The following is a 14,209-nucleotide window of genomic DNA, read 5'->3' as shown; positions in this document are numbered from 1 at the left end:
AGGCTTGGGTCCTTCTGTTCGATCATGGCCGCTATCACGATGGTAACTACGGTCATCGAAGTGGCGGTCGTTGTGGCATCGGTCGTCAGGGCAGTCGTCGTAGCGGCGAGGTGGGCGATGAGTGCCCGCATCCTCATTGAAGCACACCTCGGCTTCCTCGGCGTCAGCGTACTGGTTGGCAGTAGTGATCATCTCGCCAATGCCTGTGGGCGGCTTGCAGTTGAACTTGGAGCGAAGCTCGCGATGGTGGAGTCCTTGGGTGAAGGCGGTGATGACCTCAGCTTCCGTGATGTTTGGAATAGAATTCCTCATCTTAGAAAAGCGTCGAATGTAGTTGCGGAGGAGCTCGGACGGCTTCCTCATCTTTAGGATATCTTCTAGATGTCTTGCGGAAGGCGCCGACTAGAGTCGTGCCCCGCAAGGCTTCGTCTTGTGGGCTGGGCCGCCCCTGAGGGCGCAGCCCATGTGGTTTGCCGTGGGTATCCGGGGTTATACCCCCCACAAGTGGCTATGACATTTTACGTATTAAGTTCAATGAATTACACCAACTATTAAACTAGGATGCTCTCGACAAATCTCTCATCAGCTGCTGGTGTCTGTAAGTGATTTTTTCAACAATTGAAGTAACTTGCATGTTAGTTCGTTGTCTATATATAGTTTTCCTCACACTATATATATTCTTTTGTACTATATAAATGCAGATATGAGATGCTAAAACTAACGAGAAAAGGGTTAAATGATGTTGGTTTTATGAATCCGATCGCACATTCAAGGACATTGTTACTCCATATGATAGATGGCGACCTCAAGTGGAGAATAATATGTTTAAGTTCTTAGATAACCAACATAACAAGACACTGATACTCTTTCCTTACAACTTCAAGTGAGTGTTAATGTATTTTGCCCATTTTATTTTGCTTACTCCATGTTGACTTTAGTTAATGAGTTTTGCCTGCGTATAAACATGTAGCTATCACTGTATACTGTTGATCATCGATATGCTCACTGTAAAGATCTTTGACTCAGCGACAAAACCCCGAAAAGATTACCAAGAAATGATAGATATTCTCCGGTGATAATTTCGGTCTCGCACACTGTATACTCTCTTATGCCATTTTGTTGATATAACTTCATTTATTTATTTTGTTGGGCAGTGCTTGGAAAAGGTTTGTCGAGAAACGCCATTATGGTCAATGGAAAGTGCCTCTGAATGTAGTGCAATACCCAGTAAGTACTAGCTAGGTCACCGCATCTTTATTTAGTTCAATTCATTATTACCATGCTTCATTGGTTGATGATGAATCTTTTTCTTGTAAAGTAGTGTCTATAGCAGGGATCGGGGAATAACTTATGTGGATACTACGTCTACGAGTTCCTCGTGGAGTACTCAAGGAGAATAAGTGAAGAGATCCTCAAAGTACGGAAAAATATACAGAATTTATTTATTACCATTGTATTGATATATATAATCATATATATATATATATATATATATATATATATATATATATATATATATATATATATATATATATATATATATATATATATATATATATATATATATATATATTCATACTTTTCCTTTTATTTGAATTGATGATTGAATGGAGGAAGCAAAAGGTTATGCGATGTGACCATATCAAAGCAATTCAGCAGGATTTCTTATGGATGAGGTCATAAATCCGAAAGGCGTGTACCACTATGACCCTAAAGAATTAATACCTAATAGCCATACGACTGAAGATTAGGGTTAAATGAAATCCCAAGGACATGAGTACATGGTTTTTGTGACTTTATTATGTACATATTCCATGCATGTATAACCTCTTGAAATATTTGTATATATGTAGTTTCATACATTTTAGTGTGTTCTGGTGCTTACTACTTATTCTGTTCTGGCGCTAATGACTATGTACTTGAATGATTTGTTCAGGTACATATATAACTGGGGCCTTACTAAAGGCCGCGTGCGCAGGCGGATAAAAATCTGCCCGCACGCCTTCTCCCCGCCTTGCCTACTATTCTTCTTGTTCTCCCTACCTAGCCTTCTTCCCCCTTCTCGGCGCCTCCTCCCCCGCCACCCCTCGTCGCGGCTATCTCGCCGCTGGCCGCATGAATGCCCCGCCTCCACCACCTCCCACCGCCCACCGCCCCGCGCGGCCGCGGCCGCGAAGCTCTGGCGAGACCCTACCGCCCGCGACGACCTCCTTCTTCCCCTCCCCCCTCCTGCATTGGCCATGGCGACCTCCGGCCATGACGCCCCCGGCCCGACCTGGCCAGCCGCCTCCACCGTCGCTAGGGCCCCTAAACCACCCGCCGGCCTCCCCACCGCCTGGCCGGCCTCCCTCCCCGAAATAACTTCCTTCTAAGGCCGCCGGGTTAGGGTTGGTGGCAGCGGTGGTGCGGTCGCCTAAGTGGGGTAGCATCTTCTCCGTCTCCTGTGGTGTTGTGGCCTTTGGCGGCGCAGGCGTGAGCGTGGCCTCCAGCAGGCGTGGGCGTGGGCGTGGCCTAGGCGAATCGAATGGCTGGGGAGAGCAGCAGCGCGCATCGGACGGCGGATGCGGTGTGCATGCCGAGCGAGCAGATCCTGCGCGCTCAGGAATAAGCACTCCCAATACAACTGACTATACTTCTCACAATATTAGTGAATTTCTTCAACTTAGCTTTCTTATTTCCCTCGATCATACTAGTACTAACATAGTAGAGACTTAGAGTTAATGAATAAAGAAAGCTGACACGTCTTGATCATGGAGTCAATTCTTGGCGGTGGTTGCCTTCCTTATCTTAGGAATAATAGAAACTGAAACCAAGACAGACCTTCCAATTTTAAACTGGTCGGATTCCTATCTCAAATGATAAAAAATGCTAGTAGTTAAATGAACACAGTCAACGGATAAAATGTGTGAGATAGTGTTTCTGCCTTTCCGGAGGAAAATGTTGCTCTCATTAAGCGGAATGAAGCGAAGCACTCTTTTTTCGTATAAAAAATGAAGCACTTAAGATGCATTTGGCACATAGAATCGGCTCCGATTCTTCTGAGAATCAGCAAACGTTTCCACTCGAAATGGTTCCTGAGTGATTATCACTTTTCTGCCTACGAACAATAATCGGTGAAAATGTGATTCCACGGTGATTTGGATTCTGCAGCCAAACAGTTTAGTGATTCTGGCTCGTCATCCAAAACGTTTCTAAAAAAATCTGGATCTGAAATGTTTTCTCCGAGAATCTAGATCGGCCTTATTGATCCAGATTTATTATTAAAAACTCCGTTCACTGGTGAGAAGTCCCGTTTTTCTATAAGCTCGACATCAACGCTTTTCTTCGTAATATAACAGGGAGAATTCTGTATTTGGCATCAAAACAAATCACTCTTTTGTATTTGGCACTAAAAATTTTGAACTTCCTTATCTAGCATCAACTTGAAAATTCCTTCCGTATATGGCACTTCCGTCCATTTTGGCTATCCAACCGTTTGTTGTCTTTCGTTGACCATGTCAGTTTTTTTTAATAAGTACCAAAATAGCCCTCTTAATTTAGTCGCACACACCTGCTCGGTCCCTTCTTCCCCCGTCAGTCTTCTCTTCCTGTGAAAAAAAAACAAAATCGAAGCCGGAGGAGATGAGGATTGGGCGGAGGAGCCGTCGGCTGCTGGCGCCCAGCAAATCACGGCGCCCTTCCTTCAGCTAGAGGCGCCGGTCCCTCAGCCGAGGTCTCCCCATGGTGGCAGATCGACGAGCGGGTCCAGCAGGGGTCGCGGCAGTGGGGCGGGCCGAGCTTCTGGCAGGGGACGCGGCGGTGGGGCGGGCTCGCCGGCCGGCGCTGGCCCCATCTCGCGGGGCGGGGGGGGGGGGGGGGGGTGGGGCTCCGCCGCAAGATCGACGGCATCTGGGCGAGGTACGAGGAGATCGCGTCGGACAGGAAGAAGCTCCGGCTGCCCGACGACGGCGCGCCCTGGCCAGCGGCGAGCCCGCTCGTGCCAAGCAGCGCGCTTCCCCGTCCCGAGCGCCTCCACGGGTGGCAGCGCGACATCGAGAGGGTCGCCGCGCTGGTACGCGGGGAGCCGGACGGCGGGAGGACCTATGCTGTCGTGCCCATCGTCGGGATGGCCGGCGTCGGCAAGAAAGCTCTAATGCAGCACGTCTGCGGCATGGAGGCTGTGAAGTCGTGCTTCGAACTGACACACTGGATTTGGGCATCCTATGAGTTTGACGTCGTCAGCGTGACCCGCAAGATCGTCGAGGCGGTCACCAGATCGCGCCCGGAGTGCGGCGAGCTGAGCACGCTTCATGAGCTCATAGTCGAGCACCTTGCGGGGATGAGGTGCTTGATCGTTCTCGACGACGTGTGGGATGACAATCCCAGCCACTGGAACAGCCTGACGGCCCTGCTGAGCCGCTGCGCTCCGAGGAGCACGGTTGCCATGACGACGAGGAGCAACCAGGTTACTAGGATGGTGAGCACCAAGGTGTATCATCTCAAATGCTTGTCAAATGAAGACTGCTGGCGTGTATGCCAGCGACGGGCACTGTCGAATAGTGATGCCAACGTCGACCAAGAACTTGTAGAGATCGGTGAGAAGATCGCGAAGAAATGTCAGGGCTTGCCATTGGCGGCAGAGGCAGCTGGTAGTGCCCTGGGTGCTTCAACCGGCTGGAAGCACTGGGATGAAGTCCTGAATAACGACTTGTGGGCTGACAATGAGGTGAAGAATCTGGTACTGCCGGTGCTGAAGGTGAGCTACGACCACCTGTTCATGTCGCTGAAGCGTAGCTTTGCGTTTTGTTCATTGTTTCCAAAGGGCTTAACCACTAATTTCTTCTAGGATAGTCCCAATCGTCATTACCAACTGATGAAATCTTAGGCTCATGTCATCAATTTCCTTCTGTTGCATTGCTTGAACAGGTAAAGCTCGGACATCAACTCCTTCACGAGAACAGGGCAGCTTTTAGTCAGATGCTCAAAGCCATCAGTTTCCATGACTGCTTCCAGTGCATCAGGAGATTTGAGAAACTCAATGCAAGCCTGCTTGAGACCACGGCAGGACTGCTGTTCAGCCAACACCAACGTGGTTGCGGCCATGCCGACGTCTAGGTGCCTGTATAGCTTCTCCTCACAAATCAGCTTGAGCCTCTGCATGTCATACCTGTCCGCCGCTTCCGGCAGATGCTGGGCCATCGCGGCCTCCTCTTGTTTCTCCATCTGTGGCAGCGAGTCAGTGTAGATGAAATGGAGCAGGGCCTTGAACACCTGAGGTAACATGTCATCAATCCGGATGCAGCCCCCTGTGGCCGTGCTCTCCTTCATGACGCCCCACAGCTCTGCTTTGAAGACTCGCGACCGGGCCGCAAGCAGAAACCTGTGAGCGCTGAATGACTCGCCGGCAACTTGGAAAGTAACGTCGGCAGCGAGCTGGGAGCTCGCGTGTGGGGCCATGACAGCGGCGCCGGTGCATGGTGAGGCGCTGTGGTGCCGGCAGACCTCGCGCGGACAGCGGCGAGCGGCACGCGGAGACCGCGATGACCAGCGCGCGGCACTAGCGAGGTTGCGGCAAAGCGAGCTAGGCGCTCCCGTGGGGGCAGCGACACGCCATCGTCCTGCCTCCTTCAGTCGGTAGGGCGGCGATGCGGGGACGTTGGTACGGGGTCTATGCGTCGGGTCGCCAGGGCGATGGCACGGGGCTGCGCAAGAGCTCCGGCAATATCGTCCATACTAAAATACTTGAACTTCCCTATTTGGCACCGTGGATTTCTGCTGCAAAACAAGGGTATTTATGTCATTTTATCAGTCACTTACACCGTTACGGTCCTAAATGGACGGCAGTGCCATTTACGAAAGGAAATTTCAACTTGATGCTAGATAAGAAAGTTCGAATTTTTGAGTGCCAAATACGAAACACTGATTTGTTTTGGTGCCAAATAAATAATTCTCTGAGTATAATATGTGACGTCCAGCACTAGCAGTGACAAGGATGAGCAAGGCTGAAGATGGTGGTTGACAACTTGAAGAGCACGAAGCAAAACGCAGAAATGGCGACGACGAGCGCAATCACCGCCCACGGGCTGCCGCAGTGGTCACGCAGGAACTTGGCCTTGTGCCTCCGCCAGCTCGAGTGGTAGAACTGCCTCAGGTCCTCGAACATGCCAGCGAACATATGGCTCTTGTAGTTCAAGGTGCTGCAGTCGCCCAGGTGCTGGAAGAATTTTGTGGCCGCGTCGTCGTCGCCGTCGAGGAGGTTCTCGACGATGCCGCGCTTCTGCAGGTGCTCCACGTCCTTGCCTGTCCTCACCAGGGCGCCCACCAGCGCCGCGTAGCTCGACAGCCGCCTGCTGGCGTCGCCGTCGCCTGGCAGGCCCCTGGTCTGCTCGAACGCGACCAAGTTCACTAGCAGCACCACATTCGCGTAGTCCACCTCCATTCGCGGCATCTCCAGGACGCCGCTGTCCCTGTCGAACGCGATGTCGAACATGTGGCGAGGAGACTCCTTCTTCTCGAACCGGACGCCGGCCTCGCGGAGCTGGGTGACGGACGGTACCACCAGAGTCGGCGCCGACGCCGGCGGCGTGCGTCGGATCGTAGCCAAGAGCTTGCTGAACCAGGCGCCCACCTTGCGGAGAAGGGTGGCCGGCAGGGTCGTCTTCATCCAGTGCGGCACTCGCGGCATGTCGCGGATGAAAACGAACCTTGTGGACACGGCCTTCTTCAACCTGACGCCCATCTGACGCAGCTGGACGAAGTACTGCAGCGACGGTGGGGTCGAATCCTGGACCGACGCCGTCTCATCGTCCCTGGGCATGATGGCCTCGTAGAAGAGATGCAGCAGGTGCTGGATGTCGGATTGGACCAGCTCCTCGGCCGTCGACAGCTCGTAGGAGGAGAACTTCAGACGGTGAAGGATCAACCTGAGGAGATCCAACTTCGTTGCCGTAGGAGACACCACGTGGAAGAGCGCCTCGAGGACGAAGAAGGGGATCTGGTTCTCCAACAGCAGCAGGTCGGAGTGCAGCAGAGGAAGTCCCCAGGCGACGTCGCAGAGCTTGTCCGGCTCACGGTTTAACCACTTGGCGAAGAACTCGAGGATGAAGCAGCCGTCAAGCATGAGCATCTCTGCGAAGCCGTCCTGGCCGCCGGGTCCACCGGGGGACTGCGCTTCTTCGATCTCCCCGCCGCTCGACGGTTCGCTCTGGGCGGCGGCGGCGTCGAAGATGCTGGTTCTCTCACTGTAGCAGCGCCGCGCCTTCTGCTCGAAGTCGCGGACTGCTCTGACGTAATCGCCCAGCGAGGCTGCCGGCTGCGGCGGCCGCCCCATCAGCTCGCGCATGTACCTCCACTTGTGCTGCTCCATCGCGCGCAGCGCCTCCCGGCCGCGGTAGTAGGGGCCGACCGACACCAGCCGTGGCTCGTACAGCTCCTTGCTGGCGTCCCGGACATGGGCGGGGACACGGAAGATGGTCATCCTGCTGCTCTCGCCCTCTCCATGCTGGCGGAGCCTTCGCTCAACCACGATTTCCAATCTATCCGCCGGCTGGGCTGGTGATTTCACGGTAGGCGGCATGGGAGCCACCGCCGCCGCCGCCTCTGGCGTTGACGGGGCGGTAACGAAGGACTCGGTCTCGGTTGCCATGGCGTAAGGCTGCCGTGATTTGCTGGAGCTCGCAAATGTATCTGTTCATCAGTGACGACTTGAGTGCTTACCTTGGCTACTTGGAGTCTACCTTAGCACGACTACACAGGAGGTCGCCGTGAGAAGCCAAACAAGAGCTCTCGCAACATCAAAGTGACAATAGGCGTCGCTCGCTTCTTCAGTCGTTCAGACTATCTCCAACGACACCTAAAATTCTTGATCTATTCAACGTTTGGGTAGCGCTACAGTTAAATGGTTCAAAACCTATTCGACATCTTCTCCGACATCAAGACTCAAAAGAAAATGATTTCTGCAAATGGGTTTCCAGAAGAGATGATCCTCATATTTGGATTGTACCTCTCATGCAACTCAAAATAGGTCTCCCATATAGATACTCTGTTGGAGGCTGATTTTGAGTCTCCTGCTACCTTTTTTTTTTAGTTTGTGTGCGTCATCTATCGGAGACAATCTCACGGAGATGGCGACCACACCTGGAAACGCACTGCATTGCGCCTGCCCCTAGGTGAGGTAGAGGTTTTCCCTTTCTCTGGCATATTTCTTTAGATAGGTAAATCCAGCTTTTATGTTTGAAAGTCTGATTTTGTATCAAAAACCAGTGTAAAATAGCAGCTTACAGATTTTTAGATTAGACCTAGAACACTTACAAGTATTCAACATTTACACCAAAAAATAACAATAATCGTCTCATCAGCCCACCGTAAAAATACAAGAGAAGTCGCTCTCTTTATTGTCAATTGTTGTCATCCAGGTCCAGCTCTCTGACTCTTCTTATCTTCGCCGGCAAGCCCACCCTTCCTCCACTGAATGAACTGTGATTCCTTCTCTTCCTCTCCACCCTCTACATCTCGATTTTCCTCAATTCATACAAATTCATACATCCATGTAGTTAGGTCTTGATGTGTGCTCCACATAGTTACTTTTCTGTTGTTTGTTTTTCCCCTTTTATAGCTCAGAAGCATGGTTTTCCCGATCAACAATATGGTTCAACAAGTAGCAGCAGGCGCTAATGGAAACAGAAAAACTCCTGTCGGTATAGGCATACTGACAGAAAAAATACTAATTTCTTTATTCAGGTTTTAATAAAACAGACACAAAGGGAAAACAAATTTTCCTGTCGGTTACGTTAAAGCCAAAAAAAAATTCAGCATTTCCTTGTCGGTGACTAATTTCTCTGTTGTTTTCGTAGAACTGATAAAAAAATCCATAATCACACGATCCTTGCATTGTTCTTCATTTTTCTATGTATCCAACTTTTTATACTTATAGCTTGTGTGACTTATCCGGAATAGCAAGATAATGATTGTGATCAAGTACACCATTTTTGTATTCTTCATATCCCCTCTCTGCTAACACTAAATTAAACACGAGCATTGCAACCCGTCCTTGTATTGTCCTTCTGTGATGACTCATTTTCTCGATGTCCTTGGTTGCTACAAACTATCAACCCACTCAACTGTAATTATTTGGCTGTGGCTGCAGCTAGCTTATCGTAGTTATGCCTACAATATAGTCTAGTTTATTTTTGCAGATAAAACAGCAACAGCAGGCTGTAAGTAGCTGCAGCGAGCGCTCCCATATTTCTGACATATTATTTTATCTTCTCTACACTTTATATAACTATTTCTAATGCTGAACCTAATCTTGTCGACATATGTTTTTGTACATCTCATAAGCTTTGTCCTCTTATTGGAAAGTCATTCCAACTTGTCGACATATGTGTCGTACTATCTTGTGAATTCGGCATATGCTACCACACAGGAGAATATTATGCTATATATACTAGTTAGTTGACCGGTTCGGCATACTCGACACAAAGACAGGCAAGGTGCACGCATGTATGCAGACGCATGCAGTGCGCCTACATACAGTGATACAGACTAGCTCATTTTACATTCATTCAACAAATTAAATTAAAGACTCACGCGTGCAGCATATATACTAATATAGTCGATATTGTGTCATATGCATCAACCATCTCCCTATGATGATGTCCAGTCCAGACAACTATAGCGCTGCTCTAGATTGTTCATCCACACATCCTTTCTCTTTGTCTAGTTTCCCCGGATAAGCGAAGCAACCTGGCGTGTTTTTTCCTTCAGCTCAGCCTTTTGGTGCTGCAACGCCTCCCTGATGAATCCCACTGGAGAAGGGACAGGCCTTGGCCGCGAACACGTAGGCTTGGAGCTCAACTGCTCCTCCGGCACTTGATGGCTAGGCCTGGAGTTGGAGATGCCAGGGATGAAATGCACCGGCTTTTCCTCGTTTTTATGTCGAGCCTGTGCAGGGAGACCCCTAGCGCAGCTGGTACCAGCGTGCACATGCCGCACAGATGGATGTGGATCTTGCTGGGCGAAGCTCCAGCCGCGGACTTCTTGTTCCGGAATAGCGAAGTGATGAGCATCTTGCGTAGCTGGTGGGATGCCATTTCCTCCTCCAGCCATGGTCGGGCGAAAACCTGAGTTTATAATTACACGCCACTTATATGAGTTGATCTAGAGACGACCTCTCTCGATCTGCAGATACTAATAGCTACTAGCTAACGAGCAGGAAAAAAATGATAATTTCTTGGAACCATATATATTGTTGCTCCATCGATCTTGTAGTTCTATTGCAAATTAAACACCCTGCGTGCAGAATGAAACACAAAGTTTACAGATCCAAGTGGTTTTTTCTAGTTACCTGCCGTTGCTTCAGTGGGAGTGGACGTCTGCTGCTTAGCGTAAATGAAACCAGCCATTTGGTGCTATGCTGTTCTCTAGCCTGGGATGATGCTGTGTGCTTAGCTTGGTGCCTTGGTGGTGGCCATATATAGCTTGAAGTGCGGTGGGAAGCAACTTCCATTTATTCCTTCTCAGCTTCTCTCTCCATAGCTTGTTGACGAAGTCTCAAGTCAATGCAAGGCGGGGAAACCGGACACGGCATATTTTATTGACCAACAAAGTCTCAAGTCAATGCAAGCAAGGGTGAGACCGGGTAGGACACGGTTTTGTCTACACACCCCCGCTCTACTCTACTAAAACGATTAGTGGACACACAGGCTGTTCGGCAGGGGCTGAAACGATCGTATACGATCGTGGATTATTACCGCTGACTGGTTTAGTGTGAGAGAAAAATACTGTTCTGGCTGAAAATTTACGATCGTTTACGACCAAGTAAACAGGCCGATAATATATACTCCTTATCCAAATTATAAGACATTTTGGTTTTCTAGATACATTGCTGATAGAGTAGAGCATCTTCTATGTCCCATATGCTGACGTGCATGTGGTACACTATGTCTAGATACATTACTAGTAGAGTAGAGCCTTTTGGAGCTCAGGCTTCTAGACATAGTGTATACAAAATGCTATTGTGTCTTCAATGTCCCGTATGTAATCCATGCTTATTTGAGTTAAAATAACTCGTGTGTATAGTAAGAATACGAAGTCAAGTTCCAAGATGAATTGGGTTCTGTTGCAAACACACTAAGCATGTTTGCTAGTCCAATATTGAAGTCAATAGAGTATTTTTTTTTTCCAACTATCATATTTTACAATGCAGAATTCCGTCACGTGCCTCTCCGTTTTGTTCATGACTCGGACTCACGTCTGGTGCTCCTACGAGTTCACTGAGAACAATGTGCATAGTCATGATATGGAGTCTGATTTCACGACGTAATAGAACAAAATGACACAGTTGTTATAAAATCTCCATGTTGCATGTCCTCTAGTTGATTGCTCAATAAGGTATACATTCTGTTGCAATATACTGCTACATACACTAACATTATATCTTAATCACTTCATATGAAGAGTGACAATGGTTTTCTTCTGTCTCTCGCTCTCAACCTTCCTGTAGTAGCGTTCAACTCCCATCACTATGGGAGAGACAAAATTCCCCGAGTGTCGCAGGCTTCCCCGAGTGCCAAAAATCGAACGCTTGGCAAAGCCAATCTTCCCCGAGTGTTGCACTCGGGGAAGAATAGCACTCGGGGAAGAGAGGCTTTGCCGAGTGCCACAGAGTGCCTAGCACTCGGTAAAGAGCGGCACTCGGCAAAGGCCCTCTTCCCCGAGTGCAACACTCGGGGAAGAGCGGCACTCGGCAAAGAAAAATGTTACTTGACGGCATAGCCCGCCCACGCCGTTAAAACTAAAAAAATTGCTTTGCCGAGTGTCGCATCCTGGTACTCGACAAAGAGGCTGGCTTCCCCGAGTGCCCTGTCATGGCACTCGCAAAGGGCCTCTTTGCCGAGTGCCATGGAAGGCACTCGGGGAAGAAAATTTTTTTTGTTTATTTTGCCCCATTTTTTTGTGAGGCCTTCTCACATTATTTAAAACTCCTTGTTCAAATTTGGGATAATTTTGACTTTTTTTGATATATTTCGTTAATTTTTTTCGTTTCGTTGAATTTTTTTGCATACTTCAAATTTGAACTGCAGGTGCATGAAATAATGGAATTTGGTGATTCAAAAAATGATATTCATGATATTTGGTGTATGTTGATGCCGTATCCACGAACTCACATGAAATGTCGAGCATCTTGTTGGCGTAACATGACGAGGTACATGCGAGAAAAGTGTATTTAAATCATATAAAATCCGAACAAAGTCCGAAAATCACGAAACTTGTCGGGGCGTCATGTTATCGCATGTAGATGCTATGATAAAAAATTGAGAAGGTTTCGAGTAAGTTGTGACGTCGGATACCTAAAACCCGGACATCTGCCTGGCCTTTTCTTGCTTTTGATAATAACCTGACCGGCCATATCTATATTATTTGGCCCTTTTAGAAACTGAAGCTCGGCTAAAAAAAAACTCACTCTGTTTCCCTCTCATTGATCTTGAAAGTGGCAAGAAATGGATCGTGATGATGTGGCTGGCTTTTATTAGTGGAGGTTAATTGCAAACATATATTCCTGACCTCGATCTGAGACTTCTAATTAACCCAGTACAGTACGCAGCGAGATATGTTCTTTTCATCTTTGGTATTAATATGTTTCTTGATTCGAATGGGCAGGGCCTACCTAAACCTTGGATCTGATGGTATTAATATTAACTCCTTGAACGATCCTTGACATTGGAGCATGTACAGATCAACGAGCAGTAGAGTATAAAGGTACTTCCATTGGCACACTACTACCACATGCCATGCATGTTGTGCACGCTCTCTATTAATTTGTCAAGTTAGCACGACATATAGCTTGTATAGACAGCGAATCGATCGATGTTTACTTGCAGGTGTCTGAACTCCTAAGCTGACCCGGCCCGGTTGATGAATGACAGGTGATTCAGCTAATTAATTCATTGTGATATGTGAAGAAAATAAAGCCAAATCAACTCTTCCGCTGAGGGTGGAGTTGAGGCCACCGACTGGCCAAATCTGGTCCGCTTCAGCTCAGCTCTGCTCTCGATCCCGGGGCTTCCTTTCTTGGCATACGGTCCGTCCACCGACAACAACCACATAGGCGTCGGTCCTGCCTGGGGCGTGTGCTCAGCTCAGCTCGATAGATAAGGTAGGAGCGACCAAATTTACTAATAATAGCATTATAATTAATTTTTGGGATTGTGTGACCATGATCAAATTACAACTGCGTGATGGAATCCATGTGCTTAATTCTATCTCGGTCTATGCAACAGGGTGTGTGCTCGTGCTTAATTACTCGATCTAGCTTCTATTTGTAGTTGCAAGTCAGGTTTTTCAAGTCTTCTATGTGCGTGACACTAGAAACAAGAGACGACGAGTGGTTCTCCCTGGGAAGAAGCGGGTTGTCGGAGTTGAAAATCAAGTAGAGGAGGAAGAGTTCAATTATCAATCTAATGAAATCCCCCCTTTCGATACTTCCATCCTCCCTAAGATTTCGGCGAGCGAACTAACACCATACCTAAGAGATGGTCATAAGGAGGATGGCCCCATGGCAAAAAGACGCCGAAAACGGCAAGTACACACAAAATAATGCTAATGTGAGTTTTGAATATGCCCTGTGATTTTTTTAGAACAAGGTGATTTAGCAAACTGCTTAACTTGTTGTTTATTTGTGCAGGTGAGCTCCTCAACTGCTTAATTTGCTGGTGCTGAAATTCGAGCAAATGGAATCTGATATATATGATATATATACTTGGTAGAGATAGGAGCTACCATGTGGATGTATATGTTTAACTCTTGTAGTTGGTTGCTTTCTGGTGTAAAATTCTAGAACCGAGTAATTAATAACTATATATATGTGGAATAAATTATTGGTGTTGGAGTTGGCATAAACATACATTATGTTCATTAGCTATATATTCTGTAACTGAGTAGATATACTCGCAGAGATAATGCCACGAACTCTATTAAAATGCCGTTGAACTAGTTCGGTCGTTACCACGCAACAGTGTTTTTCATCATAAATAAACACAGAGAGGATAAAATTAAGCAGGAGTAGCTAGCTAGCAACAGAGGCTCTGTAGCAGCATGGCAATGGTAAAGGAGGCCGTAGCATGACGCTTGTTAAGTGAGAAGGCCGGGAAGAAGGGCATTGCCAAAATGAATATAAGACAGCGAACCAGGAAGACTACCGCACTGGAATTTTCTGCTTGGGAGGGATAAA

General features: G+C 48.0%; 2 protein-coding genes across 2 annotated transcripts; both read right to left on the bottom strand.

Annotated features, from left to right (window-relative positions):
• Window positions 1-4,866: 4,866 nt before the first annotated feature.
• On the bottom strand, window positions 4,867-5,436 carry LOC136465478 (BTB/POZ and MATH domain-containing protein 2-like). The gene has a single exon (XM_066464193.1). The coding sequence runs from the start codon at window positions 5,434-5,436 to the stop codon at window positions 4,867-4,869; it is 570 nt and encodes a 189-aa protein (XP_066320290.1).
• Window positions 5,437-5,956: 520 nt separating this feature from the next.
• LOC136463186 (UPF0481 protein At3g47200-like) lies at window positions 5,957-7,631 on the bottom strand. The gene has a single exon (XM_066462203.1). The coding sequence runs from the start codon at window positions 7,622-7,624 to the stop codon at window positions 5,957-5,959; it is 1,668 nt and encodes a 555-aa protein (XP_066318300.1). The 5' UTR covers window positions 7,625-7,631.
• Between the last annotated feature and the right edge of the window lie 6,578 nt (window positions 7,632-14,209).

Source organism: Miscanthus floridulus, chromosome 7, assembly GCF_019320115.1.
Source record: "Miscanthus floridulus cultivar M001 chromosome 7, ASM1932011v1, whole genome shotgun sequence".
In the NCBI taxonomy this organism is placed as follows: Eukaryota; Viridiplantae; Streptophyta; class Magnoliopsida; order Poales; family Poaceae; genus Miscanthus; species Miscanthus floridulus.
This window is presented reverse-complemented; position numbering and strand designations above follow the sequence as displayed.

Bases quoted from the DNA above. Each gene is read 5' to 3' on its own strand.
- LOC136465478 (XM_066464193.1), bottom strand. From the start codon at position 5,436: ATGGCCCCACACGCGAGCTCCCAGCTCGCTGCCGACGTTACTTTCCAA.
- LOC136463186 (XM_066462203.1), bottom strand. From the start codon at position 7,624: ATGGCAACCGAGACCGAGTCCTTCGTTACCGCCCCGTCAACGCCAGAG.